Below are 24,049 nucleotides of genomic sequence, written 5' to 3' on the forward strand. Positions count from 1 at the left end.
CATCCTTTGACTACTCATTTTCTCTAGTTTTCTGTAAGCATGCATTTAATTGTTTACATTTCGTAACATTTTCAACATCTGCATTGAAATGCTGGTTTTCCCCAGGCATAGGGTTTTTTTGTTGGTCATAATATTGGAGCAATCTTTGAAAACATCAAAATAATAGTATTGAAAAAATAAGTGGAAAACAACAATTTACACTTTTAAATCGGATTTTGCAAAATAAGTATTACAAATTAATCTGTTTTCCTTTTTCTTAATAAGTACGAATGATGAAATTTGTTCTACATAGTTCTTCAGAATATTTTTTCTCTTTTGGTTCCACATCTGTTACATCATACTGGGTTACTTTCGTCTGAAAAGATGTTGCATTCCTCTACTGTGAATCTTGTAAGATTGGTATTATTTTGATAATTAACTTCTACACTTTGCTAAAAGTGTAGAAGTTTTTTTATTGGAAATTACTCAGTGCTATGTGCACTTCAGTTCTTGAATGTTCTTAAACAGATGATGCTGAATAAGTAGATCATTTAATCAGAGAACAAGGGTTTACAGTGGAACCTTTTTTTTCCTAAATACTAAAATAACGGCCAGAGAAGATCTTAGCTACTGCTTACTGGGTCATAGGGATTTTCCAACTGTTTTGCTGGTAACTAAGAAAAACTAACTTTTCAGAGGCATGTTGTGGAGACATTTTTTGGATTTGATGAAGAATCTCTTGATTCAGAAACATCATCTGTAACTTCATATAACACAGATAAAACTGACAGGACACCAGCAACACCAGAAGAAGATTTGGAAGATGTAAGTAGCAGCTGATTTGTTCTTAAGTAAGTAACTCCTACAAAAATAGTCATGGAGTATAAATGCAAGTATTTTTATTTTTGGGGTATTTTTTTAGCTATTCTGCCACATGAACTATGAAAGATTTGGCAGAGAATTGCTTTGTTTTGTTTCAAGTCCAGTAACACGTACACAGTCATTGCAATACAATTAATAAGATAATATTCTGCCTGACAGATTTGGCAGATATTGGGCTGAAAAATAAAATGTTTTTTCTCAAACCTTTTCCTAATAGTCAAAGAAAATTAATAGGCACGTTGCTTTGCCAAAAGTCAATAGTTACTAGACAATAGTTTGCCTTTGAACCTTATAATTTATTTGACTGTTTTGATACAACCAGTATTTTCTTCCTTTCCTTACAATACTCCGAGAGGCTTTTTAATTCATTAAGGCTTAAATGATCATAGGTAGTAAATACCCACTGACATGTTTTGTCTCAGCTCTGGGATATACAGTGCAGCAGGCCTACTTTAAAAGATTACGGGTCTGAGGACAAAGCATGAATTAGGTGCTCTTTTTCGTCTTTCTTTCCTGTTCACTAACTTGTGCCTAATGCTCCTCACTCACAAGAAGCTTCCTATTTTTCTAGGTTTAGTATCTAATAATATTGTAATCTCTTTTCCTTGGAGCTTGAGTTCCTGGAGCAAAAATTAATTAAAGGGAAGGACGTTTCTTGCCTTCTGCATTATAGGAAAGACCTTGAAAGTGTTGATGTCAGTTGCTCAAAATTAAAAGAAAAATAAGACATTAAAAATACTTCATGCTTTAAAAAAAGGGAAATTTAAAAAAACATCTTATGTCTTTTGAAATAATTTCTATATTAGCGTGCTTGTGCTGGTAAAATACTTTACCCTGGCATTGTAGAGAAGAAAAAGTAAGGAAGGAGTGATGGACTGCATGGCAAATAGAACAAATACCTCTGAAGCTCCTTTGGCTCTGGAGTTGCTGAAGACAGTGATGCATAGAACTATTCCCTCTTATTTTTCCCCAGTCAGTTTCTTCCCATTTCTATATGTTGCTGCTTACTCTGTCCTGAAATTGTAAGGTAGATACAGTTACTGATCTGTTCATTTCTGTATCATGCTCAAATCAACCTTTCTTCCATTTCCAATTCAGTTCTTTAAACCTTTACTTTGAGACTCAGTATGAGTTGTGTTACTTATTGTTTTTGTCTGTCTATATAAACAAACCCATTATCATATATATTTATACAAAACTACTTTTTTCCCCCCTCTTCATTAAGAGCACACCTAAAGAAGAAGCTGAACTAAGATTCTGCCAGCTAACAAGAGAGTATCAAGCTTTGCAAAGAGCATATGCATTGCTTCAGGAACAAGTTGGTGGAACCCTGGATGCAGAGAGAGAAGCAAGGGTAATTTTCAAACTGAAATTTCTTCTTTTAACTCTGAAATCACTGAAAAATCTGAAAAACACTTGGAGTAGCAAGAGAGATCTTTGCAGGTCAGTGTAATGCAAAACACAATATTTTTGAGGATTAGAGGATATCATTAAGGTGACAATTTAGATTCATTAGGTGCAATCAGAACAAAGACATCATACTTTATTCTAGCACGCATAACATATTAAAGATTTAATATATTAAAGATTTTAGTAATAAGACAGTGTTATTGAGAACGATATCCCAATTGAACCTGCAATTTGGATAGAACATGATGGATTTAAAATGAATCAGGGAATAGGTTGTTATAAGTACTTAGGAGCTTTTATCATATGAGTATATTAAATCTGACAAAGGAGATTTTTCTTTAAGCATTTTGTCAAATATATGAAATCATGATTTATTTTTAAAATCCCAGTTTGAGAGTATTCTTCCACTGAAAAGTACATAGCTAACTGTTGTTCCTATTAGATCAGCATGTGTGACCATTTTCTCTCTCTGAAATAGATGTTTTTTTTATCCTCACAGCAGTCTCTGTACTATAGGTATTTGAGATGTGAGAAAGTATGTATTCTGTTTTCATTTACTCATCTGCTACCATTGTGTTTAAGCGTTTAGTGCAGAGATGAAGTGAGCGGAAGTTATGCTAACATTTTCCATTCTGTTCTTTCCAAATGGGGGAGGAGAGAAATCACTTCATAATGAATTGGTGAGCTCTGACTCAGTCCCCGGATCTGTTCACTGAACAGCAGTGGCATCAAAAAAGAGCTGAGCTAGCTAGAGGCAAGATTTCTACTTTACCCCAACACCTTGCAGATAGTGACATGACTAGAAATGTAGCATATTTACAAGTCACCCTCTACTTGAATGACTATCGTGATTGATGACCAAAGAACATGTAACATCCAAGTGGGCAAGGAATAGCCAAAAGGGCTTGGAACTTCATCATCATCACCTCACGACCTTCATTCTGCATCAAGTATAGCTTGAACCTGTATATTACTGACTACTGAGAAAGTTGACTGATGTCATTGCAAGGCCGCTCTCAATTATCTTTGAAGGGTCATGGCAATTGCAGGAGGTTCCTGAGGACTGTAAGAAAACAAATATGACTCTTCAAGAAAGGCAAGAAGGAGGATCTGGGGAACCAAAGGCTGGTCTTTCTCAATTTGATCCCTGGGAAAAGGGATGGAGCAAATTATCCTGGAAAGTGTTTCCAAATATCTGAAAGATGAGAAGTTGACTGGGAGTGATCAGCATGGATTTATGAAAGGGACATCACACTAAACTTGCTTGGTAGCCTTCTATGATGAGATGACTAGCTTGGAAAATGAGTTGAGAGCAGTGGATGTTGTTTATCTTGAATTTAGTAACTCTTTTGACGTTTTCCCCCTAATATTCTCATAGAAAAACTGATAAGTATAGACTAGACAAGTGGACAGTGAGGTGGAACGGAAAATTGGCTGAAATAGCTTAAAAAGTTGTATTCAGTGGCAAAAGTTCAGCTGGAGGTGCGTCACCAGTGATACACTGCAGGGGTTGATGCTGGGTCCAGCACTATTTAACTTCTTCCTTCGTGACATTGATGACTGAACAGAGTGCACCTGCACTAAGTCTGCAGATGCTACGTAACCGAGACAAGTTTTTGATACATGAGATGGTTGTGCTGCCATTCAGAGGGACCATTCAACTGCCAGCAGAACTGTGTGAAGAGGAATCTCATTAAATTCAACAAAGGGAAGGAAAAGTCCTGCAAGTGGGGAAGAATAAGTCCACGCACCAGTTCACACTTGGGGCTGGCTTACTGGCAAGCAGTTTTGCACAAAAGGACATAGGGGGTCCTGGTGGACATCAAGTTGAACATGAGCTGGAAATGTGCCCTTGCAGCAAAGGCGGCCAGCAGCCTCCTGAACTGCATTAGGAAGAAACCTTGTTGCAGGGAGGTAGGACTAGATGATGTTTGACAGTCCCTTTCAGCCCAAACTATTCTATAATTCTACAGTTCTACAAAAAGCATTAAAAGCTGTCTGGACAGCCCACAAATGGGTAGAAAGCATCTTTGATTCTATGTGTAAATAAATCTACCTGCCTACCTGGATGTGCATGCATATAGACACTATTTTTGGTATTTTTCCTCCCCCTAGACTCGTGAACAACTGCAAGCTGATCTTCTCAGGTGTCAGGCAAAAATTGAAGACCTGGAAAAAGCTCTAATCGAGAAAGGACAGGTAAAAGCCTCTCTTAATGTCCTGTACCACATCATCTTCTCCCTTGCATGCAGTGGTGCCCTTGCCATCTTCATTGCTTGCTGGTCTGCTGGTGTGACTGATGCAGCTTAATTGCTACTCCAGCAATCAATTATTTAAATAAAGGAAAGTAATATATAGGCTATGAAAATGCTATTAAAGGTTCATTTTCTAACACATCATACACTAAAACATATCAAAATAACTGTGTACATTTATTGTCAATTCTGTTCCCATTGTCATTTGGTGAAGGTCTTTCTCCTGTTTTCTATTTTGCTTATATTCACTATAACTTCCAATAAAATAAATATTCTGTATTTGTACTGAAGAATATTTTTGGTGTGAAGCATAGAAAAACTCAAAAAACAAATTACGTCCAGACATGCCTCAGCTAGAGAAGTGAACCGCTGAGCGTGTCTGGTTACTGGAAGCCATTTGTGGTGTTACTCTCCTGGGAGTAAATTGTTGGAGGACCCAACTGCTTTCAAATTCCCATACCATCACACTGAACAAAATTAGGCCTTATGCTTCAGTATATATTGTAAATATTCAATGAAGATGTGGCTACTGATACATATTTAATAATGTCTAGGATCTTCAGGAAGGCCGATTAAGAGTTATGAGAGTGCATTTAAAAGATGTTCAGCCGCATAACGAGAATGCACTGCGAAAACTGGGGACATGATATTTTATGTTTTATAGTTTGAAATAACAATTTTAAGATTGCAGGTAGTGTATGGTAATAAAATAAGATATAGATACCTGTAGATATACATTTCAAAGACTAATGATCCTGAAGCATTGAATGAAAACAACCTATGAATAATGCCAAGTTAATATTACCATTTTTATGGTCATTCTTTGTAAGAAAATAGTTGTGTAAGATTCTGTATAAATGCAAAGATTATATACAAATTAAGGATAAAAATTGTTTATGCTAGCTTCCACATAAACTGCAATTTTCTTAGTAAATTCTATGTAAATAAAATATTACTAAAAATAGACAATATGTTCTCAATTTGAAAATTGATGGCTCACAGAGCTGTTGGAAGAATAAATGAAACTGAAGACCTATTGAGGATCTACTGCTGACATTTTAGTTGTGTTAATGATAAAGGTGTAATTGAAGACATTAATAGTTGACTGTTACAGAGTAAAATGTAAGTACTGTGTATGTAAATAGGTGAACATCGATACCCATGTCAGAAATGACTTCTGCGAATTTCTTTTGGAATGGTATGTCAAAAAGATATGCCTGGAAATTAGAATTTGAGTAGTTATTACTTCCTGAGATACATAATGACATATTCAACCTTATATCTCTTAGTAATACTGAGTAGGCCAACAGGGACGTGAACAAGGAGCAATAAGATATTGTCTCCAGTGAGCTAGTTTGTACATTGAGCATTAGCTTTGCACGGAAGTGGTCAAAGTGTCTTCTTGAGAACTCTAGCACCTGCTTGGTTCTCCTGACTTGTTAGCATTTACGTTCCACAGAATAAATGGTTGTGATGATAAACTGACTTTGTGAGCTATGTGATTTTATTTTTTTTAATTGTTATTACTTTGTCATTTTTTAATAATACTTCTGAAATGTTCATTCAGGGAACCAGTGCTTAAAGTGCTCCTGAAAAGAAAACAATGATGAACCAAAAGATCTTAGTGTATTATCCCAGGCATTTTCAGTCTTACTTTACAGCTTTAGGAAACAGGAGCAGCAAAGATTTTCACAGTTTTCATGATGTAAAATTCAGAGCAAGAGATGAGAATCTCATCGTTAAAAATTTATTTGAAGCTTAGCTTATAACAATTTATGTGTCATTTCAAAGTAAGTGTCAATGGCTCTTGTTAATTTCTCATCAGCTTGATCTGTCAGAATTCTCCTGGATATAAATAAGACTAATAAACCATTTCTGCAGGGTACCTTGAGGTGCATGGATAAACTTTATATTAAGGGAATAAATTCTTATAAAATATTAATAGTACTATAAATGGTATATATAAATAATAAATCTCAAAATATTGAAGTATGTAATGAATCAGATGTAATATTTTTTTATTAATGCTCAGCTCTCTCAGTGACCTGGTGTGTGTATAAATACAATCCCACTAGAGTTAAGATTTTCTCAGAAAGTCAAGTTGAACTTTGAGAAAAATGTAAAAGTTAATTCTCAACAAGGCAAATTAATCTATTTTTTCTGCTTATGCAAACTGGAGTAGTTGAACTGATGTAATTGTTGAACATGCATTTTCCTATGTGCATATGTTGGGATATCAACCCTAAGTCTGTGCGTGCAACTCTTTGTTAATTCCTTGACCTTAGTAAAATGGTAGTTAAGTGTTAAACTAGACACTGGGTTTTATTTTCAACATTTCTTTCATTTGTTTCAAAAATTCTTGACAAATGTCATGCCTTTTCAGTACTCATTTTAGTATATTATTCTCAGAATGATACTTACAACATCATAACCCTGAAGAGCTTGTTTAGTGCATGAAAGTTAAAATGTACTTGTGCATTCTTATGTATGTGGGAAAAGGAGAAAGAACAGTAGAATACGAAACTGTTGTGGACAGTAGGTAGAAAAACTAATTTAAACTTTTTCAAAAAATGCTAATTGGAGTAAAGATTATACCACAATGCAAAGATATTTAGATTTTAAATAGTCTTTTTTTATCTAGAAAATAATTTGACCTAGAGTTAGTATGGCATATAGAGTATTGGATGTGGTTGTTTTAAACTTCCTAGAACAGTATGAACTAGGTTATGTAAATACTTTACAGGGAGAACAGAGTGTATTTGGCTGTTGTAATCCGTTAAATATGAATGGCCAGCTATGCGGGGTTTTTGTAGCTGGGTCTTTAAAGGGATATTTGATGAGAGCTTTTGAATCCATGGAAAAACCTAAAAGGAAATTTGGAACAATATTCAGATGGAAATATAGAATTTTCAAATGGAGTATAGAATATCTTATATCAATCACTTCCGTTCCTCCATACCTTTGAATTCCATATCACAAATACCGTATATTAGCCTGATTCTCACACTTTTAACAAGGGACAATTAACATCATACTGCTGAAGCCTGTTCTCAGTCATTTAGGGTAATTAAGTGGTTTTCTTCTCTTTCTCTATTGGGATTTGCATTACACCACTCAAAATGGGATGATTTTGCAAGAAAGTTCCCAACTCTTTTCAGTGGAAAGAAATAGTTATGAGTTAAGCTAAGTAAATAAATATTTTTAAAATGACATAAAGTATCACATAACTGTGGTCACCCACAAATGCTAAATGTAAAAATTTTCAAGTATATTCTTAGCTGGAATGTGTTAGGAAACAAGAGAGTCAGCTTCAGGAAAAGAAAGGAATGTTTGTTTTCTCTGTAGTTTCAAATGCGATTTATTGTTGAAACATTTATGATAGCTTTATTTTTTGATGTGTGGCCATTTTTATACTTGAATGTACAATGATGTCTGAAATCTAATTATTGTGGTCGTTCACTTGTCTTATTTAACAAAATATATATATTGTAATCTTTTTAATCCTCTTCATAGGATTCAAAATGGGTAGAAGAAAAGCAGCTGTTAATCAGAACAAATCAGGAGTTGCTAGAGAAGGTACGTGTTCAGAATCTGGGAGTATTTTCATTATTGCTGCCCTTTATCATAAATTGAATGGTAAAAGGAAATGAATGTATGAAGTACTGGAATATCAACATGAAAATTACTCCTATTATTTCACTCCAGAAACAGAAATTCAGATAAAAGTCTCTGATTAAAGTACTGATATGCTTTTGTAGTCTTTGGAAATGGAACCTGCTCTTTATTGTGGATTACATGTTGCATAGCCAACAGGAGAACCCAGCTGCCTGATGTTTCTAGTGTCCAACAAAATACAGTGTGGAATCTTCTATTTTACCAAACAGTTACACAGAGATTACTATTGTCCTGATTACTAATAAACCTGTCTGCTTCCTTCAGCCCTCCATTTTTTTACAGTTTTTACACACATTAAGTAATACTGATTGATGTAGACTATTGTATCATTTCCCATCTGAAGTATTCAGAGCTGAGCAACCTCATTGTTCTTCACTGATGTTGGTGGGAAAATTAGCTAGTGCTCAAGAAGCTAGTAGAAGTAAAAGAATTATTTTTGTTAATTAGTAGCCCAGTATTAATATACTAGGAATAAGACAAATAAAAATTCATGAGTAAAAGTAGCTACAGCCGGAGTTAATTTATTCAGACACTTACATGGGTATTATAAGGGTTATAGTACATTATACCAGACATTACGCTTCTGTCTAGTTTCATACAAATAAAAAGATCACCCAGTTAAGCTAGACAGTAGACTAAAGCTATTAATTGGCATAATGAATAGTGAAATTTGAATTTCTATTTTCTTATTCTTAGTGCCCCAAGTCACAAATCTGGAAAATTAAAAATTAGACATGAAAACCACTCCATTATTGTCTTTCATATACTGTAAAGTGTAGATGTCTAGTTATGAAAAGACAATGAGAAGGTCTACTCAAATGTTAATGTAATCCAGTTTCATTCATTTTATTTTCACAGAAAGCTTGTATTGCTTTATTTATTTAGATAGATCACTTTTCATACTACTTCCAGTTACTATTCTAAGAGAACATGGACTATTTTCTGCTGACAGTTCTCACAAATACTTTCTGATGTGATGTTCCTTCTTTACCTCCAAGACACAGCTCAATATCTAATAAGAAACAGTTTTGTCTAAACCCCTGGCCTCTAACTATATACAGTATCATTTTGCTTACGGGGTGTTATGATGTTGTTTGTCTCATAGATTTACAGAATGGAACAAGAAGAGCATCAGCTGAAGAATGAGATGCAAGATGCAAAAGACCAGAATGAGCTGTTAGAATTCAGAGTGCTAGAGCTTGAAGTAAGAGATTCTCTCTGTTGCAAACTCTCAAATGGAGCAGAAATTATGTTTGAACCCAAGCTGAAATTCCTGTAAAGATTACTGATGTCTGGTGCATGTTTAAGGGAAGTCACTTAGGTATCTATTTTTTAAATGTTGTATCTTGGGATAATGAATTTGATGCCACTGCCTTAATATGTTTTGGAGAGAGTGCTCACTAATGTTTATAAAGATGTAATATAGCTAATATATATTGCATATAGTTTGTTTTTAATCTAATAAAATATTTTGTTTTGCAATATTTTGCCTTTTTTATTTGTTTCATTTCCATAACTGCTCCTTTCCTGCATGTAAAATCACTTGGTATGTATACTACAGCCTTGGTTGGCATTGTTTAAATTAACACACCTTCCTACATCTTGCATGCAGTGATCTGACTAAAGATCTGACACATCCATCACACCAATGTATAATTGCTTTTAATTACATTAAGATTGACAACATTAATATGAAGTAAAATTATCTTAAAAGAACACATTTTGATAGCAGCTTTTAAAGAATTTCTCTTACCTGAAATCCATTTTCTGTTGGTATAAAATGGTCATGGACTGGAAATAATTGGCCTTGATCAATGAAAAATGGAAAAAAATCCTCTGAAAATGTCAAAGTGGTGAAGCACAAGTACAACTTCTGTACGTGAAAGCAGTATATTACTGATAGCAAACAAATTTTATACTTTTCATAAATGAAATAACAGCGAAATTATTTGTTAGTAACAATTTGAACATGTAGCCTGTGATTAGAGTGGAAAAAAATGGTTCTCATCACCACATAAATGGTGCCCATGTCGAATTTAATAACACTAAACCAGTTGTGTTGATGCACAGCTGTCACATGGTTGTGTTGCCTGATCACACATTGTTCAATTTCAAAGATCATCAGCATTGCTAACACCATTTAAAGTAAGCTCTCTAAGAAAACTGTCATTGTCACTCCTCCATAATTTTCATCACACAGCACGTTTTACCCAAAATCTTGGCATGCATAAATTCTCTGATAAAGATGAAAGTGTCGTGTCTTCCTGTTATGTGGACATTCTTCTTTTTGTCTTTGACATTTCTTAATCTTTTTTTAATCATTTATCAACCATGTATTTTGATGTTATAGCCCATTATATTCAAATCTATGAATGTAGGTTATTAGAATTTCAGTAGATGTTCAGGAAAAGTAACGTGCTTTCTAATACATATTTTTATATTTTATTAAGCAATTGTAAAGTAAAATACTGAACATTTTAGCATTTGAATTGGCAGTTGTTGCACTAGAAACTGCTTCCTAAAGTGTAAGTGTTCTTAGAAGTAAAACAATCCAAAAGATTTCCTTAAGAAAAGAGAAAAAAGAAGTGCTTCAATACATCCTTCATTAATGTATTTTTCTCATGGAACAATCACATGAAAAACAGCTCAGTGTGATATGTAGAGTTTTGTCATGTGCCAAGTCTTAAGGACTTGTTTCACAGAATAACAATGGAATTATTTTTCTGTGATTGCAAGTTTTTTTACCTTAATGGGCAAGCATGTAGACTGACAATATGAATGCTTTACTAAAATCATAACTGCTTCTGGTAATCAGGACAGTATTTTTTTTGAGGGCAAGTCAGTTATTTCAGATGAAAATTAGGCTACAATAGAAAACACAACCAGGTGAGTTTAATGCAATAGCAACTGATTGTCTTTTTGAAAAAATCTAAAATGGTAATGGAATTGAAATAAGAAGTTTCTGGGTTTGGGTTGCAAAAATATTAATTAAAACAGAGCCTATGGCAGGGGGGGGAAATATATAGAGTATAGAGGTTTTTTCCCCTCTGTGTCATAGTTCAAATTAGGTTTAAGCCAGTGAATGAACAAGACTTGCCATGCTTGGTAACTTGCTTCAGTGAATGGATGCAGCCCACTTGCCATATCAATTAAAGCACCTCATTTTGTGATTTTGAAAATAGAGTGATGCATGGATGGCAGTAGGAACTAAAATATTCGCAGTAGATCTCTCTCATTGTACTGTCAGAAACTGAAGCTCTCGCTGCCAGTCCCTCCTCATGTAATATGGAGAGGAAGTCTGACTTTCCTCACTCAGGCTCCCATGACTACAGAGAATTCAGAGTAAGACCCAGTACCTTGGTTGCCCAGAGCCTTCAATTCAGTCATTTTCACAAGCCCATTAAAATTTAATTGAAGTAAAACTGCCTATGTATCGATTTACTGTATTTCTGTCTTCTGAAAAAATAATAGGTTGGTATTTTGAAGAAATCCATGAAAGTCAAGGAGATGGGCTGGATGAGTTTCAGAAATACTATGGGTTTCGATAAATGGGAATTTATACTTTTTAATATTGGCCCAAAAAATCAGTGTAGATTAGTGCTGCTTTTCAGAATATTCTGACGTCCTGGGTTGAGCAGTGAATAGGACTGGGGATTTTACATGCTCTAAAAGAAAGTTTAACTGTAGATTAAACAGTGAGCAGACACACAGCTTTAATTTCACAGAGAAAATCTTCAGTAATAATACTATTTGATGATGAAGTCTGTTTTGTTTTTTTCCTGCAGTTTCTTCTTTCTTCTTGTTCTTTGTTCATGAAAGAAAGCAGTAGTTAAATAAGATTACAATCAACATAAAAACCTGCAGAGTATTTTAGGGCTCCTGTCAGTTATTTGGCCAGCATGCAGAGGTTCCTTTGCACAAGTTTCTTTCTGTAAAGTTTGGTTAACTTTGCAGAAAGTGTGGGTGCACAAAATTAGTTGGAAGCTAACTCCTTTTCTGTGCTTAGCTAAAGCCCAAATCCTTCAAATATGGTAAGAGGAAAGTATGTGTTTAGAATATTAATACGCATCTTTCTTTTTAATGCACAAGTATGTTTTGTAGAGGTGGGAAATAAATGTTTACATATAATCACACATGTTGTTTTTAAACAAAATCTTTCCTCAGGAGAGAGAACGAAGGTCGCCGGCATTTAATCTTCATATAACCACTTTCCCTGAAAACAATGGAAGTGCTCTTCAACTGTTCTGTCAGCAGGAAGGAATAAAGGTATATGTAGAACATTAGTAACAGTTGGATAGTTAGGAATGTTTTCGGAATGACCAACTCAATATCCAAACAAGTGGTTTGCTCTTTGCCAAGAAAATCTGAAAAAATAAATATAGTAAGAAAAGATATTTTTAACTGGGAAATGGTTTCATAAAAATATGGTCTGGTAGTCTGTGAGGAATTCACTAACAAAAATGAAGGCTAGCCAGTCAAGATTTAGTCTAGGGTACTGCTGCAAAATCATTACAGAGAACAATGTGGATGCTGATGTAATTCATTGTCAGGCTTGCTACAGTACTTTGTTCTTGATATTAAATTTTTTCATCTTCTTGATATTAAATGTTTTCATCTAAGGTCAGAAATATGGCATTCACCTATTATTTTAGACCTAATTTAGCAAAGAACCTATGCATTTTGATTTGTTGAATTAATATAATTTTAGAACAAGCCATCTCACTTGGTTAGCTTCTGCTATGAGGAAGCAAGTGTTACTCTTTTCACTTATGTTCTCCCTTAAAAAGGCTAGCTGTACAAGTTGATTTTTATGCTGGTTCACTAGAGACTGAATTCAGGTTTACTTTATTAGTAATGTTGCACAACAGGCCAAGGTAACTTTCCTACAAGCAACTAAAGTGGAATATCTCTGTGTTACACTCCATGGCACTTGCTTGTATTTGTACTTGCATTTACAAGTCCTTTTATAGAAGGCTTGTTTATATTCAGTGTCTTAATAAGCACAATACTATCTTTAGTGGAAATCATAGAATCACAGAATCATAGAATAGCAAGGGTTGGAAAGGACCTTAAGATCATGTAGTTCCAACCCCCCTGCCATGGGCAGGGACACCTTGCACTAAACCATGTGGCCCAAGGCTCTGTCCAACCCGGCCTTGAACACCGCCAGGGATGGAGCACCCACAACCTCCCTGGGCAAACCATTCCAGTGCTTCATCACCCTCACTGTAAAGAACTTCTTCCTTATATCTAATCTAAACTTCTCCCGTTTAAGTTTGAAGCCATTACCCCTTGTCCTATCACTACAGTCCCTAAGGAAGAGTCCCTCCCCAGCATCCTTATAGACCCCCTTCAGAAATAAACTGAAATTGTAGGCTCCGTACTGCTAGGGAGCTGAGTAGTCTGAAAGAGAAAAAAGTTGAAACCCGATTCTTACCTACAGGTTTGGTTGGGTAGTCATTTCCCAAACCACACTAAGAGTCATCAGTTAGCCTATTACGTTTCAAAAAGAGCCTCCATGGGATACCAGACCTGCTTTTTAGCTTATCTATTATTCTAATTTGCACGTTGGTTGTGGCAGGTACAGCTTACCAGGATCTAGAATTTGTATTCTTTGTTTTTTTCCATTCTCTTTTGTTGCATTGCTAAACAGAGGTGGGTTTTTTTCAATCCGCCTTTCAGTTCACTTACCTGGGAGCCAGGGCAGTTACCTAATATAGGCATACTGAAATTGTTGACTTTTTATATTTTCAGTGCCTTTTAAAATTGTTAGCCATCAGTAGCAAATTAGATTCTGGAATGATGCAAAATCTGATTTGGTTTCCAAATCTTCCTATATGCTTCATCGTGGAAATAAATAAATTAGAATCAATACGTCTGGCTTAATAGATGCAGGAACTTGTACATCTTACTGAATTCCATTCTTCATTAGTGTAACTGATAGCTAAAGAAGTTTCCATTCAACATTGTCAATGCTGATCATAATCAATAGTTTTGACACCGATCCAAACACAAGTGTGTATTAAGCTCTGCACCATTCTAAAATTACTGATGTGCGCTGTTTAACAGCTAATGTAACAATTGGAGACACTGCTGAAGTTTTTTGGGAGAGAGGTTAGAAGAGGGGGGACTTCTCAGGGTAGACCAACGTGAACACAATGTTATTCTTTTTTTAGAGCCAGGATGGACTAATTTGTAGATTCTCTCCCACATGTGTGTCTGGTCTTCAGGAAACCTTGCATTCCTTGTTAAGCCTTCCTCTCTGGAGTCTGTTGGGTAAAGAATCATGAGCAAATATATTCTGGTGTAGCTACGTAATTTGCAAGCATAGCTAATTTAGCTTTACAAAATTTTAAACATTGATCATCTTGACCACTAACGTAATACAGTTGTACATCACATAGATGCCAACTAGCATGTTACATACAAGTCATGAAACTAGTGAGCCAAGACACAGCCCTGTGAAATGTTGTCTTCTTCTAAGAAATGCTGATTATGAGTAGAAGGATGTAAGCTTTTAACAAGGCTGTCTTGATTTGTACATATGTTTTAAGCATTTTGGACTAACATGAACTGGTCTTTGCCCCTGCTCTCAAGCCTTCCTACCTTCAAAGAACACAGCTGCATACAAGCTGTCGAAGGGAATGATTCCTGGTCTGTATTAAGTTGTGGACCATGCTTGGGCTAGTTCAGGAGAATGTGGTTAGCATGGTTCCATGAATTTTTCCAAAACTTTTAGTTATTCACTGCTCTGGGGGGATCTGGTGGCTGACTGACAGAGAAAAATGTGGCTTTCTACTCACAAATGTTGTGAGCCGATAGTATTCAGAGGGGCGTATTCAGCCCACCATGCATATACCCTTCTGCCACTGTAAGGCTGATCTGAAATGCCACATTTATGTTTAGCAAAGAAAATAAAATCCAAACCACTCAAACCTTCTTAGCAATTATGTTGCTTGTGCTCTCTGTCCATTTAACTTCTGCAGCTTGATGTACTTGATGCTCCATTCCACACAGAAAAATCCCCAGTCCTTTAAGCCTCTTTATCATTTGATCTTTCATCTGCATACATCAGCAGAATGATAAATATGAATAGTACAGGAACATTCTGCCCTCATACACAGATATCCAGGTTGCTTGCTATAATCTAGAGTGACATTTGGTTTTGTCTCTGAAAGTATCAATAACACTTTTGTGATTGTGATGCAGAACTAATGTTTCGCTTATTTACATTTCAAGTCTATTTGCATGCAGAAGTGAATAAAGGATACATAAAATGTAGCATATAAAAACTGTTTCTCACCCATTTTATAAAAAATAAGTGTTGAACATCTTTTTCAGGATGTGAATATATCTGAACTTATGAAGAAGCTAGATATTCTTGGAGATAATGGGGTAACAAATTTTAAATTTCAAATACACCTCTAGTTTTATGGTTATTTTAAAACAGGTTTGTTTGGGTTTTTTCCCACAAATAATAACATTCAAGAACATGCACAGGGTAATTTTTATATAGCTATATATGTATGAACAATATGAATAGTCAGGTACTACTTTTACAAACTTGAAAGAAAATCCTTCAGTTAAACTGATTCTAGTGAAAAATGTATTTTCTCAAGAGAGGATTTGATTTTGGCTGACTGACATGGAAAAAGACACTGTAGTAGGCAGAGGGAAAAGATATAAAACAGGCTAGGGAAGAAAAAATCATAACAAAGTCAAAGCCAGGCCAAGTTATTCCTGAATCTTTCCTCTTGAGAAGTAGTAATAGCACCTGCTACTGTGAAGGATGACTCTGCCAGGAGTAGATTTTGTGGGAGAAAGAGCAAAGATAACTTCTTCCCTTTCTTCCCCCTTTATTGCCAAATAAAGCATAAAGTCTTGGTCATGCAGTTGGGGCAGAAACATTCATGGAGTTGGGACCAGTTTATAGGTAGCTTTAACAGCAGTTTGAGGTCTTTATAATACTAGTTTTAAGATCTAGATGTACTTTCTGTGTTGAAAGTTCTGTGGAGGTTTCTGTGGTGCTTGCTCTTTCTTTGCATTGTTTTTGTTGATGGGAAGTCTAGCTGTGAAGTGTGTGAGGGGGAGATTCACTTGCTGCAGAGCTATATTCCAGTGAACAGGCATTTTTCTGCCTGGGGGGAAGGGAGGAAGGATAAATAGAAATTTCAAAAGCCCTGTCAGAAACCATTTAATTTTCATTGAATAATCAACTGTTGTGAAATTGGGAGTAGTGTACTGAAATAAAATCCTAAATATTACAGCTGATTTGTTCTTTATAGCACAGTTAAATTTATTGCTGTGTTAAAGGATGAATTTAAAATCCAATTCAAAATGCATCTTTTTGTATTTTAGAATTTGAGAAATGAAGAACAGGTTGCAATAATCCAAGCTGGAACTGTGCTTTCCCTCTGTGAAAAGGTAGAATTAAGATTTTTCTTTGTCTAAAGACTGACCATGTCTTTTACGATATCACATAACTTTGCCAGGGACGCATGGCTTTTCTCTTCAGGTTGTCTGGATTGGAGCATGTATTCATCCTTACATGACTGTTGGGATTGTGATGTCTTGAGGTAAAATCAAACTTACTTACAAAATAAACACAATTTAAAAATAGAAACATGTTAGGGAGACATTCCCTTATCATAAAATACTAAAAAGCCACTCAACAAAAGAGACTTCATTCTCGGAAGTGCCAGTCTCCTCAGCTCTCTGGGAACAAGGTGCTGTGAAGTCCTCTGTAAGTCCTACATCCATGGTCCATTTTGGGCTTATTTCTTTGTGCGACTGAAAAAGCTCCTGTGTTCTTTTCCCCTCTAAGTTAATGGTCTTACAGACAGCAACGAAGCAGTTTGTACAAGATAGGTAGTCGGTTGGGTCACTCAGTCTGCATGACTAGTTCTTTACTACCGAATAAGATCTGTATATGAATAAAGATCACGTTTAGAACTAAGAAGGGCTCTTTTTTTTTTCTCTGAATAAACCTTGTCTATCCTTTTCATAGGCTTCTATTAAATCTTTCCTAGATATGTTTTTGAAATTCAGAATCATAACTTTAAAATTAAAATTTGAGCATTTTGTAATAATTGCCTTAAATGGTATAATTTTGATAATCTAGTTATCTATATATCTTAATGTACGTAATCTAAATTGGGTAATTTCATAATCATTGATTTAAGTGAGTAATTATTATAAACAAAAGGAAAATGAAGAAAAGCGCTACAATCCCTATACTTTTCATTGCTTTATAGCATTAAAATGAGGAGGTGATGCTCACAGCCCCAGTACACAAAGCTAAGCTAGAGAGCAAAACTGGCCACACTTCAAGAACTGGATTAGGTTATTATTGCTCAAGTCAGTTAGTGCTTGTGCAAAAAGTGCAACTGGGAGTTTGTTTGATTTTTGTCAGAGTGGTGTAGAATAGAACATAGACTTTGTAATCTATAAATTATTTCCACTAACACCTAATCACAGCAGTAAGGGATTGGAAGCTTTGTCAACTGGAATAATTCCTTAAATGAATAGAAACATACAATTACAATGGAGACTTTATATATTTATGCTAAAGTTGGTTTATAATTAAATTTCATGGGGTTTTTTTGTTTTGTTTTGGGTTTTTTTCCTTTTGACAAAAGTTCCTAGTTTGTCTTAACAAAATTTTTGTGGTCTTATCAGATTAGCTGGTTATTACAGAAATTGAACGCTCCATCAGCAAAATGGAGATTTCAGTTTTATCTTGTATAGGTAAATAGATGACATTTAAAGAATGAGATGAAAACAGTCTGTGTTATCTATGGACTGTATCCATTTAACGTCGTTTTAGCGAAGTGCCTCACCGTAATCTAATAAGTATAAACTGATAGCAAATTCAGTTAAGAGGGTACCCTGCGAAACAAGAAACCTTTTCCTCTTTTTCATGGTGTACATTTAAGGTACAGGCTAATCAAGTGGCTCTGATTTTCTCAATAACAGAATGCACTATCCATGTCCAGAATTTACTAAGACAAATGGTAACAGAAAATAGCCTTATGCTGTCCTTAAAAAAATGAACACAATACCACATTTCATAATATTGTGTTTTACAGCACAGAAAAAAATCAGGCAAAGTCTGCTAAGTAAGACTGGATGATTTGTTTTAACATAAGTTCTACTGCATGCATATACTGAATTTGGATTAAAGGAAATTTAAAGCACCTCCACTGCCTTCTCCAGTGTAATGTAACCAGCTCAGATGTCCCTTTAAATACGGGCCAGACAGCTTCTCTTGTGCATTCCTATAGTTTCTTAATTACAAGAAACTATCATATATAATCATCTCAGAATAAGATATTTTGGTAGAGAAATGGTACTACAGACATAAATGTTGTGCTAGTTATATTCACATGTGCTAATTAATCACAGTCAGTGTTTATTTAGATCAAATCTATTATACTCAGCCACTAGAATTGGTCTTTTGGAAATCAAGCTGCCAGGCAAGGAAAGTCTCTGAGTTCTGCTGGCACAATTCCAGCAGCTTATTTTGAATGCTATGGCTGATTACAACTCCTAAATACATGGTTGTCTCTTCCGTGCCCTTTGGCTCCAGAAAGTCTCACAGGCAAAGAAGATCAGAATCAACATTTAGTTTTGCATATCATTCATACCTTAAAATAAAATTAGATCTCTAATTTTTGCAAATAAACTCTCATTTGCAAATACAGACGATAGCCATGAGAGATGCTGAAGACTTCCCGTTCTATTGATTTCAATGGTTCAGAATGCTCACTGTATTGCTGACTCCTTTACCAGCGGTGAGGCATTCCTTAGGAATATCTTCAGTCTATTACCTTCAAAGTGAAGAAGAGAAAGATGCTGAATATACAATGATTGGGGAATATGGTGTTCCTGTTCACATTTTACAGCTCTGTACAAAGTTAAACCTACTAAATAGATAACTTAAGTTTCCATTTTTATCCTCCACTTTCTTAAATAGTGGAAGGTCCAAAAGGATGAGGTAATGAATTCACATTTTGCTTATTTGTAAACTTATGTTTGCAGATTTACAATCTAAATCTTTGTTAAAAAAAAATAACCAAATGCAAACAACCAAAAAAGTCATTAATTTCTTTGAGTCTGAGCTCAAATTAATTCACTAGAACCCTAAACTAAGGAAGTTTATGTGTAACCTTACCAAAAGAATTAAAGTAAATAGGAGTAATCTAATGTTAGTAAGCAAAGCATTTGAGGAAAGTGGTGATTATCTGTGACAAAGCTACAGTTGGTGTTAACAGAGCTGACACTACAAAAAGAAGCACTGTCTAAACTATACTCCCTGTAAGCTAGTTATTGATCCTTATTGTAGACCAATAAGTAAACACAATAAAACAAGTCAGAACTGATCATTCCTATTCATTCCTATAAACTTAAATGCTGAATATTAGTATAATCCTGGTGATGGTTAGTAATCAAGCAATAACTTTGTATCCATACATTTAGACATTACAATGTGTAATTTTACCTTTGGAATGCAATGGCCATTCTTCTTCATTCTGATTCATCACCAGAATGGTAAGGGATTCGTGGTAGCCACTGCATGAACTTCCATCTGTCTGTCCATTTCATTTGTCCCTCTACATTACCGAAGTTTTAGAAGTGAGCATCTTCCCACAAAAGGTGCAGCAAACTACAAAACAAAGGATCAAATCTGCCACCTTGTCTTTTGTTTATATTGCCATCTGGAGAAATATAGGACTGATGTCCTGAAGTCATATGATGGTTTTGCAAATCAGGCCAACAGCATTGGGTATATCAAGTTGAAAACAGTCAGGTTTATTTTGCATTTTTGCCCCAAGTCTATTTTGTGTCTTGAACTTTACAGGGGGAAAAGTATTGTAGGAAAACAACCTCCATTTGTTAGTCTTTGTATGTTTCTGCAGTCTTCCATTCTGCCTATGTTTTCACCACCTGTTTATTCATATGTAACTTCAAAGTGAATAGATAGTAAGGGGGAAGAAAATGCCTGCGAGTGTTGGCAACAAACTTGCAAAATGTTCAATGCAAATTTTTCAAAAGCTCTTTTTTTTTCTATCTTTTCCTCTTCACACTGCTATGTTCATGTAGTGGTTAAAACAGATAGAGGGGACAGAAGCTGCACTGACACAGAAGATGTTAGACCTGGAGAATGAAAAGGTAAGGAATAACTAAAAATATAATTCATTTAGCTAAAACTCATCTCAAGGGAGTGTTTATAAAGTTAATCAAAGGTTGATTTGCTGCCTTTCTCTGCTTAATAGAGATTGCTTCGTGGTGAAATAGGCAAGAGGTTTCTAGAACAATTTATTGCTTGTATTCTTTGGAGTGGGAGGGAACTGTCCAATCTATATAGAACAAATATAGCAAAATATATACAAATTCGGGCACAAACGCATAACGTTACAGAGCATATTAACCAAGTGGTGTGAAATTGTCTTGGTGCTGTCTCTGTGTATTAATTTGTCTGGCAACAGCATCGTCTTTTTATTTCTGGGTTCATGTCAGTAGAATTGCCAAGGCTATCCCTTCGCTTTCTGTTATGCAGCTTCTGGACATGTTGTAGAGACCTCTTACTCCAGACATCCTTTCTTGCCCCAAGGTCTCCATTCTTAAAACCAGAATGTTTTCTCAAAATCAGCTCTATCTCGCATAACAAAATTAATGCAATACTGACCTTATTTTTCCATGTGTTGAACCATGAGTTTTGGAATGAGTGTTTGGTTTTATTGGTTTACCATGCATGTGCTTTTCATCTTCAAATGGCTTTAAAAACACTGGTTAATCCTTGCCACACCTTTTACAGGTAGATAAGTAATCAGCATTACATTAATCTTAAAGAATGGAAAACTGGGACAGCGAGGTTAAGTGATTTGCCCAGGGCCACTGGAGAAGTGTCTGTTTGGGCCACAATAAAAAAAAAATAAGTGCTCAGACTGTGCGCTCTGTTGAGCGTAGACTGTCATACTGGTTGTACTTTAACATAGGTATGATCCTTTCCACACTTAGTATTGATCTATTATAAACTCTTGTTATGGAAAAATGCAAAAGTCTTGGAGAGGGAAAGTGCCCACAAATACTAGGCTCTTTTATTAGAGGATTTGGAAAACAGTACTTTCGTTCTAACTTGGTTTATTATCTTCCCACTTTTTATCTGTGATGTTTTCAAGCCTTACTCTAAATAGTTCTGTATCTGTTTAGCACAGCAATCTGAAAGTCTGCATTGCCAATGATTGATTCAATTGTGAAAGTAGTTTAGAAATAATATTCTAGCGTGACACTGGCAGAAGGGCTGAGCACTGGTTTAGTTGTCCTTGAAACTCATGTTAAGAGTTTGAGATCCTATTCTTGCTTCTTTCCCTCTTGCTTTTTTGTGGCCAGCTTTTATAATAGCTTTTGGAGAAGCAACATGATCAGGGCAGCTGCATTACTATTCTGGGATCTGTTGGTAGCTCTGACCCTCTCTGTGGTCTTGGGCAAGTCAGTCTGCTTCTCTGGTGTCAGACACTTGCAAGCATATTAGGACCAGGCCTGTCCTTTACTATGCATTACACAGTGCACGGTGGTATTGCATCTGTACCGCAGCCATGCAGCTGTTGCTGTAATCCACGTAAGAAAATAATGCCACAGTGGTAGTCAGAGTGGGATTTAATTGCATAAACATGGTATCTAATGCCATATTACATTCTTCAGAGTTTTGGAGATGTCCACAGGGGGCTGTGAAATATGTCCTACAGGACCTGCTACAGACTCCTGCCATTCTCAACCAGCAGTTAAAGTTGCATATTCTAAAATGTCTGTGATAGCAACAGATCCCCGTCTGCGGGTGACTGAATTCCAGCCCCAAGATCAAAGCCTAGCTTAAACTTTGGTTCTATTTTTAATGTTAATTCATGGTAATTAAAAGAAATCCATGTTTACAAAAAACCCTGAATAATAAATATTGTAGTTCTTCTACAAAGAACAAAGAACAACTTAGTCCTCTGAGTCCGATAATATTGGTCTTCTATGTTGATGCTGTCACCAATTATGAGCTGTTCTTAACAAGTGGGAGGTTGTCTGTAGTCACTTTATGCTCTGAGCCCCTCACAAATATTAATTTGCTGATCAGAATGGATTTGTTTCAAACCAGATATTCGAAGTAAGAATTCATCATCATGGTTTGTGCATAGGCAAATGCTATGCCAGTGCTACACTGATAGCTGACAGAAAACCTGTCAAAAATCAATGTATATGTCTGAAGATAAATTCTGGCCAAATAAGTGACTGGGGCAATCCCGTATGTAATAAAACTAACCAGACCAGCAACATTTGACTTTTTTATACTGTTAATAAAACCTACAATTAATCATCTTAAGAACCCTATGTACTTACTTTGACATTTATTCTATATGTTGAGGAAATGCAGGAGTTTGTTAAATAGAAAAAAGAATTGGAAAATGTTAAATTAAATCACAGAGCTTCTCTGCTTTCTGGTTTACTACTGATTTTTTTGAGCTGAAAACCTGCCTTGAAAGAAAAGCTAATAAAATCAAGTAACTATTTTACATTCTACTTACTATCACCCAGAGCACTCTAAAGGCATGTTTTGCAAGAGCACTGTCACCAGTCAGTTCTCACTTGACTATTCAGACAACTGTTCAAATGTCCACAACTTTCTTGCAATATCATGCTTTTGGGTATTGAATTCAATTGAAATCCCAGCCCATATACATATATACACACACACACATATGTGCATGTGTGTGTGTATATATATACATATAAAATATATATTTTATATGTTTATATTTAGTTATATATTTAGTTGAATATTTTTTTCTCTCTCTATATATATATATGTATAAAAACCTGTGAAAGTTGGTGGGTTTTACTTTTAAAAACAAAAGCAAAAAATCCCTGTAAATCCTAGGTACCTGGAAAACTTCTTCAGCTCTTCAGCTAGTCACTTAACCTCTCTGGGCCTCTTTTTACCTATTTCAAATTGGCTTCCTGCCTTTACAAGTTGAGAACCAATTTTTTTCTACAGCTGTTTCAGTACTGCACCAGGGAGTGCAGCTGTAGAACCCAGCTGTGGCCGTGCATGCGCTGGTTTCCTCCCTAGAAGAACAGGCTAGACAACACAGATTAGGGTTCGCCCCATGATTTCCTTGAGGGTACACACTGGACATTGTCAGAAAAGCCATGAAGTGTCCTCACTTGTATTTCTCTCTTCCTTCCCGTGGCCTGCCCTGTGCAAGTTATGGCTATTGAACACATGCATGCACATTCCCATTCACCTATCAGCTGTTGTGTGCACTTCTGCCAGTTCAAGGCAAGTTTGTACACTGTAGAGGTCAATGCTATCTAGGTACAACTCGCTGATATCATATATGTATTTTAAGTGCTAATATTGCAAAATTGATATTCCAAATATCCTTAGGATGAATGTGATCATTCGCTATAGATATTTTTTTCTGCTTTCAAGTGGAAAGTTCACATAAAAATGATGGCATTTATGGTTCTTCACGAATTAGGATAAAGAACAAACACTCCATTGTTTTTATTATTGCTCAGGACCTGTTCAGTAAACAGAAGGGTTATTTAGAGGAAGAACTCGACTACAGGAAACAAGCTCTGGACCAGGCATACATGGTAGGAAAAGAACAGTCATTACATGTTTATGTTTGAAAAGATTTGATAAAATACAGGTTTTCTTTTTTAATTATAAATAGGGTTCTTTTTTAATTTATTTATTTTTCTGCCAGACTAGGAAATCAAATATTACCTACATGGAGACTTAGGAAATGGATTATAGTATTTAGAAGTGTAATGTTTTTGCAATGCATTTTTTATTC

The 24,049-nt window shown here is 35.4% G+C and overlaps 1 protein-coding gene across 11 annotated transcripts in view; it reads left to right on the forward strand.

Moving 5' to 3' along the window:
• Positions 1–24,049, forward strand: part of JAKMIP1 (janus kinase and microtubule interacting protein 1) — a 138,615-nt gene that overhangs the window by 90,887 nt on the left and 23,679 nt on the right. For 6 of the 11 annotated variants that reach the window (XM_030491400.1, XM_030491409.1, XM_030491401.1 and 3 more), the window contains 10 exons: positions 676–804; positions 2,087–2,215; positions 4,387–4,470; positions 8,040–8,102; positions 9,307–9,405; positions 12,366–12,467; positions 15,543–15,596; positions 16,560–16,625; positions 20,304–20,372; positions 23,769–23,846. In XM_030491400.1, coding sequence (XP_030347260.1) covers positions 676–804; positions 2,087–2,215; positions 4,387–4,470; positions 8,040–8,102; positions 9,307–9,405; positions 12,366–12,467; positions 15,543–15,596; positions 16,560–16,625; positions 20,304–20,372; positions 23,769–23,846 — 873 coding nt within the window. Of the gene's footprint in view, positions 1–675; positions 805–2,086; positions 2,216–4,386; positions 4,471–8,039; positions 8,103–9,306; positions 9,523–12,365; positions 12,468–15,542; positions 15,597–16,559; positions 16,626–20,303; positions 20,373–23,768; positions 23,847–24,049 lie in introns of all 11 variants that reach the window. The other 5 variants (XR_003992156.1, XM_030491405.1, XM_030491403.1 and 2 more) reach the window with 5 other exon arrangements.

Source organism: Strigops habroptila, chromosome 7 (genome assembly GCF_004027225.2).
Source record: "Strigops habroptila isolate Jane chromosome 7, bStrHab1.2.pri, whole genome shotgun sequence".
Classification (NCBI taxonomy): Eukaryota; Metazoa; Chordata; class Aves; order Psittaciformes; family Psittacidae; genus Strigops; species Strigops habroptila.